General features: G+C 36.7%; 2 protein-coding genes and 2 long non-coding RNA genes across 6 annotated transcripts; 2 read left to right on the top strand and 2 right to left on the bottom strand.

The window, feature by feature from the left end:
- Nucleotides 1-1370: 1370 nt before the first annotated feature.
- Nucleotides 1371-5030, bottom strand: mespba (mesoderm posterior ba). 2 transcript variants are annotated; one of them, XM_079601240.1, is made up of 4 exons: nt 4905-5030; nt 4422-4557; nt 1894-2739; nt 1490-1657 (listed from the first exon to the last, which is right to left on the bottom strand). In XM_079601240.1, exons 3-4 carry the CDS (start codon nt 2647-2649, stop codon nt 1604-1606), a joined length of 810 nt encoding a protein of 269 aa, XP_079457366.1. In that variant the 5' UTR covers nt 2650-2739; nt 4422-4557; nt 4905-5030; the 3' UTR covers nt 1490-1603. The 2 variants fall into 2 exon arrangements, with proteins under 2 accessions (XP_079457367.1, XP_079457366.1); XM_079601241.1 differs by lacking the exon at nt 4905-5030 and having other exon boundaries at nt 1371-1657; nt 1894-2697; nt 4422-4705.
- Nucleotides 5031-6342: 1312 nt separating this feature from the next.
- sv2ba (synaptic vesicle glycoprotein 2Ba) lies at nt 6343-23280 on the bottom strand. The gene is made up of 13 exons (XM_079590760.1): nt 23041-23280; nt 18707-19382; nt 16563-16743; nt 15742-15893; nt 15446-15579; nt 14148-14237; nt 13865-13978; nt 13387-13475; nt 11374-11538; nt 10616-10749; nt 10293-10496; nt 9275-9434; nt 6343-7477 (listed from the first exon to the last, which is right to left on the bottom strand). Exons 2-13 carry the CDS (start codon nt 19167-19169, stop codon nt 7294-7296), a joined length of 2070 nt encoding a protein of 689 aa, XP_079446886.1. The 5' UTR covers nt 19170-19382; nt 23041-23280; the 3' UTR covers nt 6343-7293.
- On the top strand, nt 16865-18831 carry LOC306986966. The gene is made up of 3 exons (XR_013795063.1): nt 16865-16884; nt 17167-17379; nt 18711-18831. It is a non-coding gene; the product is annotated as an uncharacterized lncRNA (long non-coding RNA).
- On the top strand, nt 18966-23025 carry LOC306986959. Of its 2 annotated transcripts, none has more exons than XR_013795059.1 (4): nt 18966-19088; nt 19234-19303; nt 19486-19632; nt 22131-23025. It is a non-coding gene; the product is annotated as an uncharacterized lncRNA (long non-coding RNA). The 2 variants fall into 2 exon arrangements; XR_013795060.1 differs by lacking the exon at nt 22131-23025 and adding an exon at nt 20894-22103.
- Nucleotides 23281-23876: the final 596 nt, after the last annotated feature.

Below are 23876 nucleotides of genomic sequence, written 5' to 3'. Positions count from 1 at the left end.
GACAGGATTGTTCACCACAAATGGTTTTAGGTACTGAGCCATGAGCTAAAAACTATTTAAGGTGTATTTTGAAAATCCACCTGTTCTAAGTGCTGCTCCAGGTGTAAAACCAGTCACAGCAACTCCGGAAGCGTCATCTATTCAGAAGATCTCTTTCCGTTTGATGAAAAAAATCCACCACAAACAAGAGCTCAGGATGAGATGAAGGACCTGAGACGGAAACATCCAGGAGAAGTACCGACGGTAAATGACAACCATGTTATGAGAATATTGAACTCTATATGTAGTTCTCCAACATTGCACATTTTGAATCAAACACACTTGATTCTGGTCATCAGATCATTAGTAGAGACTCCAAGACCTGAAGTGGGTGTCAGACAAAGGCCCTGTCCCAAATGAAAAGCAAAGCCCTCGTGGTCTTCAGTGCGGACCACAGAACCCTCAGTGCGGGTTCGGCAGAAGTGCGCATCGAGGGCGTATAGGGGTCACTCGTGAGCACAGTTCTGAAACCTACAATGACAAATGGGACACCCTACGGTCTTGTCAAGTGCACATGAAGTGTGCCATTTGGGACAGGCCCAAAGGATTGTTGTGCAGCAATTCGTTGTGAATCTTTAGAAAATGATTTTACATGGCAAGTCACCAAAATGTATAAATTGGGGAGAGTCAGTAATAAGTCAGTATAATACATTTCCTTTATTTATTAAAATAAACAGAAAATAGTACAAACTTTGCTGAAGTGATCGTTTTGGAAAAGTATTAGAAATAATGCAAAATGTAGTACTTTAGCTAAAGTGTTTGTATCAATATAATGGGTGCCTTTTGCCCCATCCTGCTGATTCTTTTACCTCCAGAAAGCAATAAGGCCCTCCTCGCCACCTCGCACATTTATATGATTTTTTAGGTAAAACACACCACCCCAAAAAAATGTTGATCCATCAATATTCAATTAAAACATAGGACAAGGTATTTTTTGCTAAATACAGTTTATGGACACTGAATGGCTTTTCTGAGGTAATTGTACTGTAACATTACGTGACATTGTATATAGGCTACATGTTGAAACTGCATGAGAAAATGAACGTGTGGTGCGAGAGCGCTGACCGACTCATAAACATTAAATTGCCATTAAAGTGAAATTAATGAATCTAAACATAGGCTAAAAATGCTCATGTAAAAGGAAAATGTCAGACGGACTTAGACATTTTGCATCTGAAATGTGTGTGTGCGTATATATATATATGCATAGTACAGTACAGTTAAGCATACACACACACTTTTAAGGAACATAGTAATAAATATAATTCAAAAATTGTAATCAACACCAATGTAGGATCTGTAAATATCCAAAAAAGGACAAGAACAAAGGAAACTATTTTAATAATACGTTTTATTATAAATACATATCAAATATAGTTTTGTATTTACAGAGAACAGACATGGACAACACATACAACTTAAATTATAAGAATATCAGGATTAACTTGGGTTCACATTTATTGCTTTCACAAGATAGGATGCCAAACATCCACATCAATTTACTGTACACAAAACAGTAGTAGGTATCATTTTTGCTTTGGATGTGATGGAGATGGTTCTGCTGTCAGCTCCAGTAAGCTTGAGGAACAAGATGATAGCCTAAGTTTCTCCCATAAACCTGAAATAGAGGATAAAGAATGGATTAAAGACATCTCGCATCAAAAAAAAAAATATATAATTCAATTTTACATTTTAAAATTAAAATACATTCAAAATTTAGAAAACAGTTGTTTTAAACTCTAATAATATTTCAGAATATTACTTTTTTTACTCAAGGATAGACCAGGTACATATTTATCACATATCTACAATACAAATTTAAAAATATAACATTTGAAAGTATTATTTACATACCTGGTATGTCTGTGTTGATTGAGCACACTGTTGTGACTGGAGGAAGCCGTCTATATTTGCAGAGACGTTTTGCTCTGTTAAATGTTGCTGTGGATACTGATCCACACATTGCACTGTATGACTTGGTCTTCCCTCACACTGTCCATCACAGTGACCGCGACACTGTCCCGGCCCGACACAATCTCCAGCCGTAGACCTGCACTGAAAATAGCCAACGATCTCTGGAGAATATGAGTTGTGCTTCCTGTGGGTCAGTTCTTCTTCACCCAGACCCAGCTGAGCTGACAGAAACGAGATGTAGCCTATGGTGAGCCGTAGCGTCTCGATCTTGGTCAGGGTTTGGCCCACGGGAGCTACGGACGGAGGCAGGTACGTCCTGAGATGGTGGAGGGCTTTGGTCAGATCCCTCATCCTCAACTTCTCCTTCTCACTGGCGCTTTGCCGTTGCTCGCTCGGGTTCTTCAGCTTTAACCTGCGCTTTCTCTTGTCGACGCATGTCGATTTGACTGATTTGGAGCATGCAGGCTGGATCCGGAGGGACGGGGAGAAGCCCTGGTCTGTCGAGACGGTGTCCGGAGAGGAAACGCTGTAGAACTCCGACTCCGAGCTCGAATAGATCCACTGGTTCTGCTGGCTGTGGCTTGAGCTTTCCATATTGTGGCTCTGAGTGTGAATGAAGGCTGGACTGAGGGCTGGAGGTTTATATGTGGGACTCAGAGGTGCGAGGTGACACCTCCGCAGGCTTACGGTAGCCATCGCCGTCTCTCAGACCACAGGACTCGGCCTGAATCTGTCTGGGAAAGGCTTGGAGGGGCCACAGGAGCAGAGGTGTGAATTTTGACTCCTCTTCAAAACAACAAACCAGTGCAGCTATTCTTCCAGTGAACTGATCTTGTGCATCTGACCAAACAATGTATGGTTTCTCTTTAATCTATTTAAATGTTTCCATGAAATTAATCTCTGATAAATCGCCAACAAATGGGTGAAAAAAAGTATTCAATTCTGTATGTGTAAAATCTCACATACAAATCTGTCATAAAGTAATCACACCAATAAACATCTAATGTTAAAATTGTAAAGAAATTAATTATTTTATTTAGCAAGCATCAAATTCATGTAAAGTTACAGTAAAGGCAAAATATTTATACTTCAAATAAATGCTGTTCCTTTGAACTTTCTATTCATTAAAGATTCCTATGAAAATGCTGCATGGTTTCCAAAAATACTGTTTTCAATGTTCGTATACTAATATGAAATGTTTCTTGAGCAGCAATTCAGAAGGCTTTCTGAAGGATCATGTGACACTGAAGTAATGATCAGTTTTTTATCAATTAAATGCAGCCTTGGTGAGCATAAGAGACTTTTTTCAAAAACATTAAAAAAATCATACCAACCCTAAAATTTTCAACGGTCAGTAACAATGTTTCAATAGTAATTTTATATGTTTAGTTTTAGGTTAAACTAGAAAGGTAAAACATTTGAGCCGAGTCATTTGATAAATTTCACTAAAGTAAGCAGCCTATTATATATTATATTTATGATACAGTCCCAATCCTCAGCACAATAATTAGCCTATAAGATTTATAAGAATTATAATCATGCTAATTGTCTGTACGGGGTTGTATTTCAAAGAGCTAAGCAGAGTAACTGACCTTAATGATGTTTAATGATGCTTAATAAACTCCATTAGCAGATTGCACTTGAGGTGTGACATTCACACAAACTGGCGACCAGTTTTGCAGTTTAGTGGTCGAAATAGTCATTTGCTCAGTGAAGTGGGTCTCATTCAGAGATTCAAAGTGATAATGAGAAGAGAAAAAATATATGATGGATTTATCAGTGTAAGAAATAACCTTTTTAATAAAAATAATTAGCCTATATTTATATATTTTATTTCATTTAATTAAACAAACAAATTTATATTTTAAATAAAATGAATGTGAAAATATAACATGAATTTACAATATGCAGACTGCCGTTCCAAAAAATGTGAGGTCTGTTAGATTTTTTTACAGCATTTGAAAGAAGTATCTTATGCTGACTGCATATTTTGGATTAAAAAATAGGTAAAAACAGTAATATTGTGAAATATTACAATTTACACGGTTTAAATTAAGCCTTCATAAATCATTCTAATATTGAGCACTGACTGAGGACAAGTTCAATGTATTTATTTAGATTACAATAGATTGGATATTTGCATTTAGATTGAAATAGATTGGTTTAGTGCTAAAACAAAGTTCAGTAAAATATTTTTTGTGGAAATCCTGATATGTTTTGTAGGGTTCTATAATTAACAGAAAGTTCAAAAAAGCAACATTTCTATTGGTAACAAAAATATTTTGTAGCATTATGCCTTTATTGTCACCTTGAATGCATCATTGCTGAATAAAAGTACTAATTTATTAAGGCGTCTCAAAATCAGTTTATAGAATTGTACCCTAATGTGAATTGTGGCGTGTGCTTGTTAGCCTGTTGCCATGTGGTTGCTAGGGTCTTCTGGATGATTGTTGAGGGCGTTTACTTACTGTTTTGATTCCGTATGAAACTACTGGAGAGCCTTGAACGCATGAGCAGGAATGCCAGACAATTCAATGCGCAGAAGCCCGCGTCTGCTGGAAAGTCAGGTAAAATACACGATAGCAGTTGATCCATGAATAGCACCTGGTGAGAATGTGTGTCATGGCGTTAGTGGTCGCGAGACTCCAAGAACGTCGATGCAGAAAATTAAAGTGTGTAGCTTGACATTATGCGCCAGAGAATGAGAGAAACAAGCATGAAGCCATGTTTCGAATGTAGTCTTTGAACTTCCGGTTTTTTTTCAGTAGCTATGTATCTATGGCATCGCTGTTGTGTCGAAGAGTAATAAGCTGGTGAAGTGGATTTAACGTTACTTATTTTAACAAGTTATAATTAGCATTGTAAGGTTTGAAGGATGTCATTACAAATCTCAGTAGACCGGGAACATTTTAAAACGAGCGGTTCATTCATTAATCTGTAAGATATCTTACCTTCAAGCGGAATTAAACCTGAAGACAGAAAACAACGAGCGCAGCGCTGAAAATGGGCTAATTTAGTAACTTTTCTGTAATCTTTGCAGGACTGTGAAATGAAAAGTGTGCAAAGTAACATATTTTAGCAACTGTGTGAAAGTAAATAGCGCACAACAGGCACAATACCACCCATAAAGAATATATTAATTCTAGTCTATTAGTTAATATATTAGTCATTTTCAAATCCCTCCGTTTTTACAGTCCACACTACAACGCGAAAACTACATTTTCAAACCGTCTCAGTGTGGACGGAAGGCCAAAAACAGAGAGAAAGAAAGTAGAGGTATAAGGCCAAAGACGCAACAAGAAAAATCTCAACAAAAACTAAATATCAAAAGACCAGAATGCCACTTTGACTCTACGGGACTGTCCTGGATGTGTGTGAATAAAATCACAAGGGGAAACTAAATCAGTCTCACCGAACAGCTTCTCCATATTAGCCACCATAATGACATTTCCAAAGATGTTCTCATGTCAACCACCCTGGGTTTTTTAAATGATACCAATTAGCATTTAATAGTTTTGATTTGTTTGCCCTCCTAGCTATAATGTAACCAAGATCCATTTCTTGAGAACTAATTCTCTGATGACCTCTGTAACCAGCGCTGTGACCTCCAGGCCACCCTCTCTGTGAGAGTGAATGAGCAGCGTGCTAGATTTGGCACCTCCTCACTGCAGAAGAATGAGTGAAGCTGGCACCTGTGTGTGTCTTTTCACTTTCTTCAAATCAAACTCCCACAGAAACTCAACTAAAATATATATTCCTTGTGCTTTTGTGCAGGGACAGCATATATGATAATGCATTTGCACATTTGGCAAATTTGCATGTTACCATGCTTTGATTTTTACTGTGCCCTGGTGTAGCAAAGTGTTGCCAAGTGTAGCAAAGTCACACCATTGGTATGAAATGTGACAAGCAATTTAATCACAGGGTTGATATAAACCAAGAAACACATTGTGCATGAATAAAACTGTCATTGCACAAGCAAATTCATTTGAATCACTGAAAATAATGCGGATGATGGTTGCCTAAAGAAATAAAATGAGCTGTGCTAAGAGATAAACATTATGCAGCTAAAAACAGAGTTTTATTTAGGAAATTAAAACGAAAATTAATAATAGAAAAATGAAGAGTTGCATAAAATGCACAGCAATTAATCTAGTAAATCTGGTGAAAGACTTATCTAGATTTTTGTTTCACACCTTTGCATAAATACATGACCATCACAAGAGGTGTGACTTATTCACACATGTGCCTTGTTTTCACAAGTGCCTTTCCATGTGCCCATACTCACAGAAAAGCATGGGAACTTTATCCAAGACAAAATACTGTGGTTTTCCCATTTTAATATATTGTGGTGGGAAGAACATGAAGCACTGAAGAGCAAATATAATGTTTTCAATATATTTTATTGTTATACCATCACAAACCAGGACAAACAAAACAAAAAGGTAAACTGATCTTTTCTTATTTGAACATGAAATATAAAAAGATTTTCTTTTAGATTTCTCTTGACATAAAGTTGTTGTTGCATTTAATCAGTGTTGATGTATAGGAGATGTATAAGAGTATTTGAATAGCCTTTTCTGTGGTCAAAAGTGGGAGAAAAAGTAGAAAGTATAATTTGTGAACAGAGACAAATAAAATCAAAATCACACAATCTACATATTTTCTCACAGGAAATGAGCATTATACATACTTCACATACAAGTCAATTTTAAAAATGTCTATTTTAATACAAACAATGTAATTTTGATGTAGCGTGATCGTCTTCTAATGAAAGGCATGACAAATAATAGTTGAAAAGATGGGAATCCAAGAACGTTAGAATTAAAACACAGTGAAAATGTAATTGTCTAATGTGAAATAAATATATACCACAGTAGTTAACAAAATACAACACAACAAAAACTAGCTGATGACCAAAAGTTGGTGAGCGGATTAAGTTGGAGATGCAAAACTCAATTTTTACATAATAAAAGTAAAATGCAGAGATCTCATTAAAAGATTGAACTTACAGTCAAAGTTGTTATTTGTTCCAATATAAAAAGGGAATTTGATATCACTACTCGCCTCTAAATCATTTTGTAGCAAAGATATTGCCCCATATTTCCACATTTTGGATTTCTTACTCAAAATACAGCCACTGTGAACAACATACACATCTACATCTTTAAAAGTAATACTATGAAAGTACGGTAATACTACAGTACAGAGGTTCTAACATAACACTGTTTCAGCTTCACATGATTCAGCCCTTTCCCTGTCAGTGTTCATCAGTCTAAGCATGCGGTCATCCAGTGTCCAGCTGGACCGAACGCTGAGGCTTTGAGGAGTTTGGCTTTTTCACTGAAGAATGACCTCCCGAGTCTCAGGTAGCTTAAATGCTAGCAGTCCTCCGCACACTAGCGCTGAGAAGGACAGGATGATCGGGATAATCTTGGTGATGCCGATAAACTTGCCAAAGATGAAAGTGCTAAGGATAGCTGCCAGTTTACATGTGCCATTCAGCACACCAAAAGCTGTGGCTCTGAGGAAACAAGAGATGGATTAATGAGCAAAGTATGGAAGATAAGTACATACTTTACACTCTTAAAAACAAAGGTTACCAAAGGGGGTTTTCGCAGTCATGCCATAGAGGAACTATCTGTGGTTCCACAAACCTTTCAGTGATTACGGTAGTTCTTAAAAGAACGATGTTTTTCTCAATTTATTTAATCTTTTCCACGATAAAGAACCTTTTGTGAAATGGTCAGTGAAATGGGAAGTTTGTGAAATGGGAAGTTAATTCCTTCTTTATGGAATTATCAGTCCCAATAAACAACCTTTATTTTTGTAAGAGTGTATGGAATAATTGAGGCTTTGAGACATAGAAGTCCAGCAGGAAAACATTGAAGAAAAAAAGAAAGAAAAAAAGAGCATCTTTACCAATTTTCAGATAAAAACATTGAAAAACAATTAAAGGGTTAATTCACCCAAAAATTAAAAGTCTAGTTTCGGTGGAAGAGTGACCTCTGACCCGACGCATGACGTATTGACGAACGCAGAAGCGCAGAGGATAGAGCAAAACAAAACAAAACAAAACACTGTTCACGAATTAGAAGTCTAAAACGAGAATTTTTAAAGAGTAATGTCAGAAGAGCTTGAGTTTGTTGCCCAGCCATTTTGAACCGTGAGAGTCGTCTACTCTCACCGAAGCCTACTTTACTCCTACATCCTACATCATGCTTCGGGTCAGAGGTCACATTTCCGCTGGAACTACTCTAATGAACGCACAGAAGGACCTTACCAGTGATTACAGTTTTTAAAAGTTATAATTATGGATATTTTCCCACAAAAACGCATTGCTTTGCTTCAGAAGGCCTTCATTAACCGCCTGGTGCCGTATGGATTACTTTTATCATTGATGGATTCGCTTTTTGGAGCTTCACAAACTCAGGCTTTATTTACTTCCATTATAAAGCTTGGAAGAGCCAGGATATTTTTTATGTAACTCCGATTGTGTTTGGCTGAAAGAATATAGGCCTACACCTAGGATGGAGTAAATTACGGGATCATTTCCTTTTTGGGTGAACTAACCCTTTAAGATAGAATAACATATTGAGCATACTTTTATCTCTTACATTATTTCATATATTTCTCATAATTTAATTTGCCTTAAAGACATGTTGCGCCAGCTCAAACAAAGGTCTATTGCTAAAAGTAAAAATATGTTGCTTTAAATTTGACAACAGTAGCAAAAGGATTTGAATGATCTAAATCAATATAAAAGATTATCACTGCTATTAAATTTAGAAATAAATTAATACTTTAATTCATTAAGGATGCATTAAATTGATCAAAAGTGACAGTAAAGACATTAATAATGTTACAAAAGATTTTGGTTTTAAATAAATGCTTTTGACCTTTTTATTCATCAAAGAATCCTGACAAAACATTTCAGATTCCACAAAAAATGTTAAGCACCGAAACCGTTTTCAACATTCATTGCTAATAATAAGATTCTTTCTTGAGCATCACGTCAGAATGATTTTATCTTTACTTTATATTTATTTTAAAAATACTGATACTTTAAAATAGAAAACAGTTGTTTTAAAATGTAATAATATTTCACAACATTACAGTTTTTTTACTGTATTTTGATCAAATAAATGCCGCCTTGGTGAGCATAAGAGACTTCTTTCAAAAGCATTAAAACATCTTTTGAACGGTAGTTTAGTTCAACACGTAAATGCAGTTTTGAGAAAGAACTCAAAGGTTGAAAAGCATCTGCCTTGTATTAATTCTACGTATCAAAGATGTCTTTTGGTGATGGATCTTTTTGTACCTTTTCGAGGCAGGATAGAGCTCCACAGTGATGACCTCGATGCCATTCCAAGCCGCCGCACTGGCTGCGAAGAACAGGCACTGGAACAGGACGACAGCCCACTGACTGAAGCACAGGAGCAGGAAGAAAGTGCAGACAGCGGAGCCTAACATGGATGCCCCTGCAAACAAAGATACATCATTTACATACTATCAACACTTTGAAAGTTATTGATAAAGCCGTTTACTGTTACAGTGCTCCTATAATGCTATTTTAAAGGCTCCTAATTTTGTTTTGGAGGTCTCCTACAATAGATTTGCATGCATCCAAAGTCAATAACACTTTAATTTTCTCATAATATACATTGCACATCCCCTCTATTTTCACTGTGTCTGAAACGGCTCGATAAAAGATTCAATCTATAAACTCCTCCTTTCTGAGAGCCTACTCTACTCTGATTGGTCAGATGGCCCAGTCTGTTGAGATTGGTTTATTCCTTACAGTGTGGATTGGAAACTAAACGTCCATTGCCATATCTGAATTTCAGCTCTGGATCTTCTTCAGCGCTCGATACACAGTGGCGTTGGTTTTTACTGCATCAATTCTAGTGCGAGTCCTCCTTCTTTTGAAGTGCATGCAAAGTAGATCCGCAGCACAGAAAACAGCATTTTCTCAGCATGTCGACAACACGAACCAAACTCTTCCAGTCTCAGCTATAACCACAGTGTTTGAGGGTAGGGCAAAGTAGACATTGTTCACGGGCAGCCAATGAAGACCATAGGCTGGCATTATGCAAATTTGTTACAAACCTACGTAGATATGTTACGGAAGTGAGATTGGAATTGCTGACGACTCATTTCAGAAAGTTCAGAATCGCTTCTTTCATGTAGGAGACATAACTTTGTGGTGCACATTGATCTTTAAAATTTTGCAGACCTTTTACATTCATAAACAACTATATCACACACTGCATTAAAGGTCAAATAAAAAAAAGCATAATGGGGGACTTTAATATAAGCTATTGCATGTAACCACTCACCTATAATTTTAAGTCGTCCTATTTTATCCATTAATAGACCCGCTACGATGTTGCCAGGTATCACAGATAAACTGCCCAGGAAGCAGACTAGATAGATCAGGATGTCATTTTCCTCCTGAAAATTTAGATGGCAGCCTTTTTTGGGGTGCAGAAATGTCGTATTTTCCAGCTTACAGTTAAAAAACTTGGAATCTTTCCACAGGTCTGTAAGGCACAAGACAAAAATATTGGAAAATGACAATTAATGAAAGGAAAACCCAAATAAGCATTCAAAAATGTAATAGGATGAAGGTTAGTATATAAAGTAAATATGAATTGCATACCAGTATTGTAGAAGACTGTGTTTTTAAGGGTGCAGTTCTCAAAGAAGGTCTCTGTTGATCTGACGTCCTCAAAATAACAGTTCTCAAACAGGGATTCCTCAAACTTCACGTTTTTTATTTCTATGTTGATAAACCTGCGTGTAAAGGAAATAAAACTGACTGCTCAACCAATACACAACCGTGCAAAAGTTTGGGGTCAGTATATTTTTTTAATTAATGCTTAATTCAGCAAAGATACACTACATTAATCAAAAGTGACCGTAAAGACATTTATACTGTTACAAAAGATATCCATTTTAAATAAATGCTGTTCATTTGAAAATTCTATTCATCAGAGAACCTTGAAACAAATGATCATGGTTTTCAATATTTCTAATAATAAAAAATATTTCTTGAGCAGCAAATCAGAATGATTTCTGAAGGATCATGTGACACTGAAGACTGGAGTAATGATGCTGAAAATTCAGCTTTGCCATCACAGGAATAAGTTACATTTATTTTAAATTATTTTAAGTTATTTTAAATTGTGAAACTATTTCACAAATTTACTGTAATTTTTATCAAATAAATGCAGCCTTGGTGAGCATAAGAGTCTTTCACATTATTTCAACATTCAAAAATCTTAATCTTTGAACAATATACCTGCATTAGGTCTTTATTCTATAAAACATCATACTTTATATACAGAGACAGACGGACAGTTAAGCTGGTAATCTGACATTGTACTATTATGTAAGTGAATAATGAAGTAAATGTACCTGTCGTGGATATACTCTCCCTCTCTGTGGACCTGATTTTGTAGAGTGAAGTTAAAATGAAAGCGTTCCACTTTCTCACGATGGAAGATCTTGACGTTGGACTCGTAATCCTCAAACTGGAGGTACTTGATCTGGTCAGGAAACCACGCTCCCAGGCCATAATAGCTGTGTGGTGGAAGATTGATTAATACTATTATTTAGTACTGAGTTGAGATCATTATATACATGCTCCAGACACAATGGCGACTTAGTATACTGCCTCCTGAAATTTCCTCATTAGGCAGCATGAAATGTAATTTTCATTCAAAAGTCAATCCCACAATGCACATGTAGTCAAAAAAGAAAAGAAAAAGAAATGCAAGTCCATTGTGATGGCTGAACCAAGAAAAATCTTGATTGTTGAAAATGTTGAATTTATTTATAAAATAAACTTAAAATTCATTCTACATAGAAAATATCTCTAAATATTAAATAAGTGAGTGCTATGCAATTAAGCATAAACATATAGGGCACAAATTTAAACGCCCATCTTTCTTTTTCTGTAAAAGAATTCTGTGAACACTTTGTGAACATTAAATTTATCAAGCATGACAACACAGTCATTCATAATGCTACAAAATATTTCTATTCCAAATAAATGCTGTTCTTTTGAACTGTTAATTCCTCAAAAAATCCACACTTTAAGTAGCACAACATTTCAACGTTTCTTGAGCAGCACATCAGCATATTAGAATGATTTCTGGAGGATCATGTGACACTGAAGTCCTGAGTAATGATGCTGCAAATTCAGCTTTGCCATTAAAGGAACACACTGACTTTTTGAGACTTTAGCTTATTCACTGTATCCCCCAGAGTTAGATAAGTCCATACATACCCTTTTCATCTCTGTGCGTGCCGTAACTCTGTCTGACGCACCCACTGCTAGCCTAGCTTAGCACAAAGACTGGAGGTAAACGGCTCCAGCTAACCGTATACATACTGGGAACTATATTCTCAGAAGGCGAAGCACTGCTACTTCTGCGGAGTGATTTGCTCGCATCACCTGAGAAGCCCTGTGGTGAGGAGCAGAGAGTTCGCTCAGAGTGTTGCGCTAATCACTCCGCAGAAGTAGCAGTGCTTCGCCTTCTGAGAATATAGTTCCCAGTATGTATACGGTTAGAAGATGGCTGTGTCGTATGTGACCTTGTTATTTGTACACTCTGTGACTATACAAATCACAACATGTAAATAGGAAAATGTTGGCTTTATTTAGTCACTTATTGGGAGCAGTATGCTAGCTGGAGCCATTTACCTCCAGTCTTTGTGCTAAGCTAGGCTAGCGGTGAGTGTGTCAGAGTGTGTTACGGCACGCACGGAGATGAAAAGGGTATGTATGGACTTATCTAACTCTGGGGGATACAGTGAATAAGCTAAAGTCCCAAAAAGTCAGCGTGTTCCTTTAAATAAATAAATAGATAGAATTTCTAAATAAATCGATTTTTTTTTTTTTTTTTTTTTTTATCAAATAAATGCAGCTTTGGTGAGCATAAGAGACTAAAGTGTATTAATATAAATTCTTAAAAATTGTTTAAAATAATTAAAAAGGGCCAATGCAGATCACTCAGAGTTGCTGCCCATGTACAGCAACATAGTGTCGGCCCAGATCCGGGCCACATCTGGTACATGTGGATTCAACGCGTACCAGACGTAGGATGGATCTGGGCCCATACTATGTTGCTGTCCGGGTAGTGTGTAACCCCACCGGTTTGACTCGCACCGCTCTGAGCGGGATTCGAACCGGCATCACTGTTTCAGTATGGCTTCACGCTGTACCCTCTAGCGCCAATCGCTAGTGCACCTCTTGATGCTAGGGGAGTAAGGTTTATCCACACAGCTCTTTACCTGTTACAAGAGCATTCCAAATCCACCACTAATGACATTATATGACCGTTAGGATAGGCAACATAGAGAGTATGCTGCAAGAAGCTCACTAAAGCAGCAACATTTGAAGGTTCTCTATCAAGAGCTGCTCACCTGAAGGCCATCGTAAACCACACAATGGTAATGAACAAACTATGGAGTCTGAGATCAGGGGCAGCCAGTGACATCATGTTCTTCATGACCTTTTGGAGAACAATGGAAACAATCACTTCATTTGTGTTAGCAAAACAAGAATCTTAAGACCCAATCTGCAAATGAAAAATTGCAAAAATGTTATTAAATTACTATTTTCTTAACAAAATGTAGGTGGTGCTTGCCATGCAAGGGTGGTTGCCATGAAAAGTATTTCTTTGTGTATTTTTAAAGATTTTTATTCACGTTTCAATCTTTTTATCATTTGCCAGACAAAAACTGTAATTCCACTCGCTTAGATAGGTAACCTCACAGCTCTCCTCAACAAGCTTCACACTTTTAGCTATCATTCAGGTCTGAAGCTCAAATGATGCAGAACGAGAAAGAAGATGGTGGCAGACACTGGATAAACCTCTGGAGTTGTATTATGTTAGCATACCTGTTTAACCAGGGTCAGGTGTCTGACCGTGAATCTCTGAAAGGCAGTTCCAGTTTCACTCTGAATCTCTATGAACTCGTCATCTTGTGTTTCAGGTATTTTAAGCTGCGAAACCTGAAACAGGGAGATATATTTCATAGTTAAGACCATGTAAGATGAGCCATTTATCAAGTGTCGCCAATGCAGTTACTAATAAAATCATGACTTTACTCAGAAAACTCATCACAGATGCAGATCTAGGATTAATTCTAGTAGTGTAGAAGTTTTAAATGGACAAGTTTACTTGAAACACTCTTTCTGGCTCTCCCTTTGCCCTCCAGTTGGTGTCGTGGACTTGCCGCAAGACCATCCAGGCCTCGTCGTGTCTTGCAGTCTGAAATTCACAAAAGAGACAATGTTATTATTATTATTTTTTATCTTCGATGTTAATTTTAGTTTCATTTTGAGTAATTTTGTTATGTGCTTTTATCATTTTATTAGTTTATATTTTTAAATATTGCCATTTAGGTTTCATTTATTTTTATATGCGTTTCAGTTTTAGTTAGTTTAACAAATTTTATTGCCAAGGCAACATTTCTAATTTTTTCAATTAATATTTATATTTTATTTTACTTCAACTGTATTTCAATTAACATAAATGCTTTTAATAGTTTTAGTTAATGATAATAATCCAGAAGGGAGATCATTCATTTTGTGTAGCACTGGGTGTCTGCCAACTACACTTTATACAATAAAGAAAATTAATTTATGCCGTAAAGGTGCAGTAAGCAATTTCTGAGAAACACTGTTGAAAGTGGATCGGACCGAGCAGCACAACACACTTGTAGCCAATCAGCAGTAGGGGGCGTGTCCACTCATGATGGGGGAGGAAAGAGAGTGAGCAAGAGGGAGATTTGAAGAAAGACCATAGAAAGAGAGATGGCTGAGAGAAATTACAAAAGAGAAAAGGTCAGACGAATATTACTGGACAAGGAAGGGTTATGATCAGGCAAGAGCTTTAGGACCCTCGTTTATATTAGAAAAGCTTTCCAGCGCTGGAGGGACGATGCAGTAAGGCCTCAAAACGGATCCTGAGGTTATTGTTGCTCCGCACGTGAGTAACACTGCTTTTGCTATGTTTCACAGAACCAAGGCATGCTGTTGTTGTAATGTTAGCTCTAGTAACAGAACAGTTTTGAGTGTCATTGTTTGTCTGGAGCTGGTGTGCTGTTCGTCATCTTCGCAAAGATTTATTTTGCTTCGCTTCTGCTCAATAAAGAGACTTCCACTCTTGCATTGTGTGTTGTAGAGGTGGTAGAGGTAGAGCAATGAAGGGCGGATGGGTGTATGTTTGGGTTGATTTCAAATGTCAAAATCATTCAACAATGATTCTCGAAAATCGCTTTCTGCACCTTTAAAATGCAATATTTTCCACAATATGCCTATTTACAGTATAAAATGAAATTTCTATAAAATTCTGCATTTTGAGAAGAGAAAAACGAACTAAATAAATAAATAATGTATATAATGTTTTTATTCATAGTTAAAGTAATGATTAATAGCCAGCGTGATCTACTAGTAAACTATCATACACTATATTACCTCCAGGAGGAAACGGGGACTTTCTGGCATGAACACAAGCCCAGCGAGAGCAGCCACAGAGGGAAGGAAACAAACCAGCACAAACACCCTCCAACTGTGGAACTGGAACTCGGTCCCCATACTGAAACCCCAGCCTGCAACAACAAAACAAGCCAAACTCTCAGAAACCTGGATCTTGAAATGTGGTTTTATGTCCCAACAACTTCCGGACAACTAATATAGTTTCTTCAAGTCTACTCTTACACGTGTAGTAATTGCCATTATTAGAAACATTGTAAGGATGTACGATGTATTACCATAATGTGGGATGATTCCCCATGCGGTGAAGGAAGCATACAGTCCTCCGAGCATCCAGAACAAACACAGCCAGCTGAGATGTTCTCCTCTCTTATCTATCTGCAGGAACTCAGCAAAGTACGTGTACACAACAGGGATTGATCCTCCGATCCTGCAGGAGATCATCAGAAACTGTTTCTTGAGATAGAATACAATTCTACCATAAAGCCAGTAAGTGATTCCATCAGTTAACTAAGCTGCAATATACAACCAGACTCTGGTAAATGTGTATGTAAAAAAAAGTAAATATCAAATCATACAAGAACTATATGATACACTACCGTTCAAAAGTTAGGTCAGTTCGATTATTTTTTATAGAAATAACTTTGTTTTTGGCAAGGATGCATTTAATTGATAAAAAGTAAATGGCAGTAAAGACATTTATGATGTTACAAAATATTTATATTTAAAATAAATGCTTCTTTTTTTTTTACTTTCTATTCATCAAATAATCATAAAAAGATGTATCATGGTTTGTACAAACATGGTAGGCAGCACAACTGTTTTCAATATTGATATTAATAAATGTTTGTGTAGCAAATAAGAATGTTTTCAGAAGGATCATGTGCCAGCTTTGCCAGCAATAAATAGCCAGTTTGTTTTAAATTGTAATAATATTTCCCAATATTACAGTTTTTACTGTATTTTTGATTCATTAAATGCAGCCCTGGTGAACACAAGAGACATCTTTCATAAACATAAAACAATATTACTGACCCCAGACATTTGAACGATAGTGTATATGTATAAATACATTCCTGCTGCTTTCTGTGAGTCTCACCCAATTCCCGAGCAGAGCCTGAAGAAGATAAAGAAGCCGTAGCTCTGAGCGAAACAAGACAGGAAGGAGAAGATGCAGTTGATGGCCAGTGCGTAAAGTAAACACTGTCGTCTGCCCAGTTTATCAGCCAGACCCCCCCACACGACAGCGCCGATCATCATGCCCACGTACACTATTAAACCTGGACACAGAGACAAAACACACAGCCAGACAGTTAGATACTGAGGAAGAATAACAGCACATCATATAAAGACTATCTGCTACCTCTGCAATATTTAAAAAACAAATATCACAGGCAACAGTTTCCAGCAAAATGATGCAGGTCATTTACAAACACTATATTGTGTGTGTGTGTGTGTGTGTGTTTGTCCTGCAGAATAAAGAAGGTCATATGGGTTTGGAACGATATGAGGATGAATAAATTATTTTAATTCTGACAGATTTTAATTGTGGGTGAAATAATCTTGAAATCAAAATTGACTATTCTTTTTTTATGGAATATTGCAGTATTTATTATAAACGATTTAGTTTTGCACATCTTTTTTTTAATTATTCATGTGCCCTCGTAATCTTTAATCAAAATAACTTTCCCTCCTTCTTGCAGCGACATCTCTTCTCTTCTCTGATGATGTGTTTACTGGCATGAGGGCGGGGCAACCTGTCACTCATGAGATCCACCAATAGCAAACCACAACCATCCAATCAATTCCCTATGGACAAAGTCAAGTCCTGCCCTACATTTGTTCTTGTTCAAGAAGCTGTTTCCCTCGGATATACGTCACAATGGGTTAAGGGACAGTTTCATGTTGACTTTAAGGTACAGTATAGCTATTTATTAGTTTGGAGAAATTAATTGTGATCTGTTAAAAATGATCCACTTGATTGTGATAAAGAAGCATCAGAATACGACACAACATCCCATCCATGTCTCTCTTGCCTTCATCAATCCTCGGCCGTACACGCACGCACGCACGCACGCACACACACACACACACAGCTAATTCGACTGGGATGAGTGATTATCAGGCACGTGGCAGGGATTGTGAACCTCGACGTGGATTACACACCACTATAGACGGCAACTTTCATCCCTCACTAAAACTTTTCCTGCTTCTCCCTGACTATTGCACGCAATCTAGGAAACATTCTCATTTAACCTGTGCTCTCACTCTGTCACAGGGCTATTTAAAAATAGCATTAAATCTCTCACGTTCAAGTCTCTGATTTAATCAAAAATACAGTAAATACAAAAATTTTTTTTATTTTATTTTATTGAAATAGTATCACAATTTAGAAGAAATGTTTTCTATTTGAATAGATTTTAAAATGTAATTTATTCCTGTGTTGCAATAATAATAATAAAGCTTCAATGTCACATGATCCTTCAGAAATCATTATTATCAATAAATCATCTTATTGTCAATGTTGAAAACATATGCAGTTTTTAATGACTATTTGATGAATGGATAATTTACAAGAACAGCATTTATTTTAACATTATTAATGTCTTTACTGTCACTTTTAATACATTTTATGTATCCTAGCTGAATAAAAGTAGCTATATATCATCTTACTGACCCCATATTTTTTCAAATGGAATAATAATAATAGTAATAATAATACTCCTTGAAAAACACAATAATAATTATAACAATAATAATAATATATTTCATTAATAACAAATAACAGGAACATTAATAATAATAGTTTAATAATAATGATAATAATAATATAAAAAGATTATTGAAATTTAATAAGAAATTAGATGGAAAAAATAGGATTCCATTTGTGGAATAACATTTTACTTTTTAAATTATGCATGTACAGTATCAAGGTAAAATGGTTTAGGCCTTGATTGATTTGATTTGACAAATATAAAACTCTCTGGGACATCCAGGAGCACCACAGTGTAGATCTTTCTTCTTCAAAAGCATGTAAAGATTTTTTATGTTTGCTATTATTTCCCAGCCCAAATATAAATACAGGTAACTTCACATTTACTTTTTAGTTCTGAAACTTTGTGTTGAACCACATTAAAAATAGCCTAATTCTTTGCCAGGACTTTCTTATAAACAAAGTCTTATCAAATAGATTTTTGTCTGATCAGAAATGAAGCTGATTCTGATCCCCACTCCTTCACTCACCCAGCATGCCCTTGTCAGCATTCGACAGGCACATGTCCTTCTCAGCACTGGGCAGGGCGAAACTCACAACGAAGCACTCCACGCCGTCAGCCATCAGGGCCAGACCCAGCACCGTGAAGAGGGTCCACTGGAAGCGTCCGTGCCCGCAGTCTTCCATGATGCTCTCGTATTGCTCCGGCAACGTTTCCTCTACGACCTCAGCTGCCATCCTGGCCTTCGTACGGGCCTCCCTCCGCGCGGCTCTCCGTGCCTCCTTGATCTCGTCCGGATGAGGGATGCCTTGGTACTCTCCCTCATACATCTGCTCGTCTTCATCATGCCCCTCGGTGGCATCACTAGCAGCATCATCCTCCTCCCGAGGAGGGAAGTCTGTCTGATAAGGGTAAGTGTACTCTCCTCCTTCTCCATGTGTGGGATACGGTTCTCCCGGCTGGTTTATGTTGTTTTGGTAAGGGTCATCCATTTTGGCTTGAATTTGTTATATATATTCTTGGAGACAAAAATAGCTAAACTAACATATTCCGCAGAAATCTCTTGGAGTCTCTGGAGACAGTTCCAAATCCAAAAAGGTCTTAAATAAAATAAATTGCACCTCAGGTAAGTTAAGGCCTCAATATTTATGATAGCAATGCTTTATTTCCCTTTGATTGGTTCTACACAAGGCCACATGCTGCACCTGAAATTAAAGAACATTAGTTAGGAAAAGTTATTGTTTTTAATCAATCTTATTCGTAAACGAAAAACAGTATGTGACAAAAGTAGTATGTCTGAATTCACAGTACTCATAAAAGAGTCGGCAAAAAGTACCCGGATGACCTACTTCTCCAGGCGAGATTATAAAGTGTGCATACGATGGACACTTTACTATCCAATGAGGTCACAGGAGAGGATTTGTAAAAGGCAGTGAAGTGACACAACTGATGCTGGTAGGTCACATGATAATGACAACGTCAACATGGCGAATGTAGTATGTCCAGATTGCATTCATAACTACACACACTTATATTATAGGCTACAGAACGTACTTTTTTTAGTGGTCGTGAAGTAGTGGCTTATTTATTCAAAATAAGTACCTTTTGCGGACGCAGCCACAGTCATTCATTTGGGAATTGCACTACACCACTGGTGACGCTGTATACCGTATGTTTGATTTACTAAAAAAGCTGACTCATTAGTCATTCGTTTGAAAGTTGCACTACACTAGTTGCTCTGTTTGGTTGAGAATCGCACACTGGTCGCTCTGTAGCCTATGTTTGATTCTCTAAAAATAACCGACTTTCGTTTTGGAATCAGATTTTCACGCTGTATGATTCACTGAAAAGAATCAGCTCATTTGATTATTACAGAATTCATTCATTCTGTAATTGGACTTCACTAATCACATTGTTACTTTCGTGCTGTCGATTCAGAAGTGAAGTATGGGCCGTTCTCTTTTTTTTTCATTACACTTTTCAATTGTTTTTTAATGTAAACGCGCTAGACGGGCGTCTTTAACCATAGCGCTCACGTCTTGGGTCTTTTGTAGCGTCTTGCACGCGACACGGCATTCTAAAAACGTGTCGCTCAAGTTGAAAGAAATTCGAACTTTTAAAAAAACGCGTCTCTAGACCTTGCGTTTTTTCCCTCCTCCGGTTTCCGCAAAAAGCATTCTTTGTGACTTTGGGAAGGAACCTAAAAATGCATTCCGAATGTACGTGTGAGAACTGTAAAGGGAACAGAGCATTTTTCGCCCAAGGTACTTTAAAAATGTGACTGGTTCTAAATAAGTAAGCTATCTATTGGTTCTCAGTTCACAAACCACTGAACAAACCACATGTCGATCCCTTATAAAGCCTCTTTTCCATTCATGAAAAATAAATATGGCGTCTACCCCCGACTAAGTTCAATATACAGTTAGGCTATCGTATTTTCAATGAAGCATTACAATAAATGCAATATGATCAAATAATATAGAGGAGTAAAATAAATGTATTCAATCGACACATAAAAAATACGTCATACAAAAAATGTGTTTTATTAAAAGGTTATCAGAAACAGTGAATTGCATACTGTTCAAAGTGAAAACAAGAAATTGGCCACTTTGAGGTTGTCAAACATTGACTTGAGTGTCCAAATACTTTTTGGTGCCACTTTAGCAAACATATATTGATGTGAATGTGCTGTGTCAATAACTTTTTTTGTTAACAGGAGCTATAAATGAGAAGTTTACAAACAACTGTAACTTCCTCTTGTCTCGTGCTGCCATTAGAGTGTGTAACACAAGATGATAATCACTGGTCAAGACTAGACCTCATTATAAGCCCTACTTATCCAGCCCAAGGCATTTGATCTGACCACGCCAGACGCAAGACATCCTGCTCACTGCATGCAAATTGATGTATTTTATATAGAACAGTAATGCATTTGAGCATGTTATATAATGATATTATGAATATGAAAATGAGACAGCGTTAATGACCATCCACACATGTTCCTGTGCGTGTGTCTGTTTAGCAATGGACCAAAATGTGACACTGTGCAAAATGTGTATATATATTATAAAGACGGAATGCTTTTCTTGTGCCCGGACATGTGCCATATTTTCTCCTGCTTTCCAAGTGAGAGCTATGATTTAATCCAGCTTAAAACCAGACGAATTTTATTCATTCCCAGAAGGCCAGATTAAATTTGGAGGGTGATGAACACCCTCTTCTTGATGAAATAACGCTAGGAGTATAATAAATAAGAGCGATCAATAATAAAGAGCAATAAAGAGCAAATCAGTTAATTGTACAAAGAACATGTAAAAAATTTAAAAATTAAACGTTTGCAAAGAAAATGTATGCTTTTAATTAATACAGAAAATACCACCCGTGCATCCCTAAACACTGACAATGTTCCCTTGCCCACACATTAAAAGCAGTTGAAAAGAGATTACTGAGTGAATCCATTTACATTCACTGAGTATCCTGTCTCGGCCTGGTCATCGTGATCTGACGGTCCCAGATGGGCATTACGTAACTTCAGACATGTACTGTGACCAAATAAGCTAAAACAAATGTTCTAGCAAATGCATTAAGTCTGCAGGGACTGTCATGGGAACAGATCATGATATTCATCCATTAACATGCATGTTCTATTGTTTCAATGTGCATATAAAACTGGCACATGCACAGATATACATGTATACATGTTCTGGTGCATTATTGAAATGATTATGAATAGATGACATGAAAGTAAGCAGTGACAACAGTTTCCTACACTGTGACATGCTATTCTTCATCTAAAACTACTACTGATAATACAAAAACTTCATATTTGTATTTCGTTTAAAGTATGAACCAACATTACAGTAGTAGATTATGATCTGACGTCCGAAAGCAATAATTAGGTGTTTATAGAGAATCTTCACACTTAAATTCATTGGTGACATCCTCTCGTTCAGGCGATATATCTATATATGGCTGAATGTGCACATGGAGTGGGCGGGTCTTTAGTGATGTCACCGGCGGGAGGAGACGCCAGGCCAGCTAATGGAGGGCAAGTCTGAAGGGCACGCGTATGTCACCTGTAAAACTACAGAGAAGCCTCTGGACAATGACAATTATGCACCTTTATTCTTTATTTCTGTATCAACATGCTTTCTATATAACCATCTGGATATGTTTGGACATTTTAATTATTTTTGATCATTATTTGCCATTGATGTTTATTAAATATTTGTTTAAAATCAACAGGTGAATAATATTTAAACTTGTTTACTTCCTTATTTTATAGATACATGTATGCTGACTAAAAATCACTCTAAAGCTTTACATTTGGATCATATTTATTTTTATTTTTTAGAAGAAAATTACAAAATGTTATCATATATAATGATATACAGTAGTAGACTTTAGTTTATTTTAAAGCAAAATGTAAGGGCAAATATATTTTTTTTCCAGTAGTTATTTTCTTTTTAGAGCTGTTGTCATTTTATGATTATAACCTCATTGGGGGACACACAGGACCCAAAATGTCAATGGCTAAAAGTCAATAAACAATCTGTTGTACATAACGAAAGGCGACATGTGTAGGGTGGAGCTTTTCCATCAGCTTTATAGATCTGCAAAACACTAGTAAAAAAAAGTGTAAATCTAATCTCTGTTTATGGTTATCATTTCACAATTGTGATCGAAACGGGCAAAGTCAAATATTGTGATCTGTCATTTTTTTGTAGGACTAACAGACATTTAAAGTTGAATGTAAAGCATTCACCAAATGCAATCCTCTTTCAGGTATAATTGAAAAGCAATACTGAAAGCAGTTTTTAAAATACCTTAACGTTTAAATGAAATGATATAAAATTGACTTACCAGAATTAGTTTATGTATTATGGCGTTCGATATAAATGACTAAAAAATCCAAAGGAAAATCCTGGCAGTGTTTCAGAAGGCAAGCCCTACATGTCACCTTAACAGGAGTCTGATGGGCAGACCAGAGGATTATGGGTCGACCTCATGATCAGCGCCTCCGGCTCATCCAGATGGAATCTCCCTACGCTTGATGCTGCCAGACCAAATGGTAGAGTCCACATCCAGTTTAATGAACACATGCTGCAACAATAGACCAAACCGGAAGGGAATACTGTTACAACACATAATGATTTTACTTGGACATGCTTATGCCACTGATGCTAAATAATCACTGATAAGTTATTATTGAATGAGAAAAGATGATCTCCTTCAATTAGTTTTTACTTAAAGTACAGATTATTGCAATTAAATTGCCACATTTTAGCCTTCACGACCTGAAATGTTTGTTTCCCCCAAAGTGCAATATCTTTCAAAACTCTTTTAGTAAAGTCTGCATTAAACAGAAGTTGCGATAGTCTTTTCTTCCCCATTGTGACATATCCGAGTGAAACGCTTTTCAAACAACAACAAAAAATGTTGGGTAGGACATGATTTTGTCCATCAGGAATTGATCGGATGGTTGTGGTTTGCTATTGGTCGATCTCATGTGAGTGACAGGTTGTCCCGCCCTCGCGCCAGTAAATATGTAATGTTGGGGACGTTAAAGATTATGAAGGCACATGAATTTAAAAATAATAACAATGATGTGCATGAATTTATTATAAATACCACAATATTCCATAAAAAATAAGAATAGTCAATTTGTTCTTTGAAGGATGCTGACATTTCCTTCTCAA

The sequence above is a fragment of the Phoxinus phoxinus genome, assembly GCF_949152265.1.
Source record: "Phoxinus phoxinus genome assembly, chromosome: 2".
Taxonomy (NCBI): domain Eukaryota; kingdom Metazoa; phylum Chordata; class Actinopteri; order Cypriniformes; family Leuciscidae; genus Phoxinus; species Phoxinus phoxinus.
Note: the sequence above shows the minus strand (reverse complement) of the source record. Positions and strands in the feature narration are given on the sequence as shown.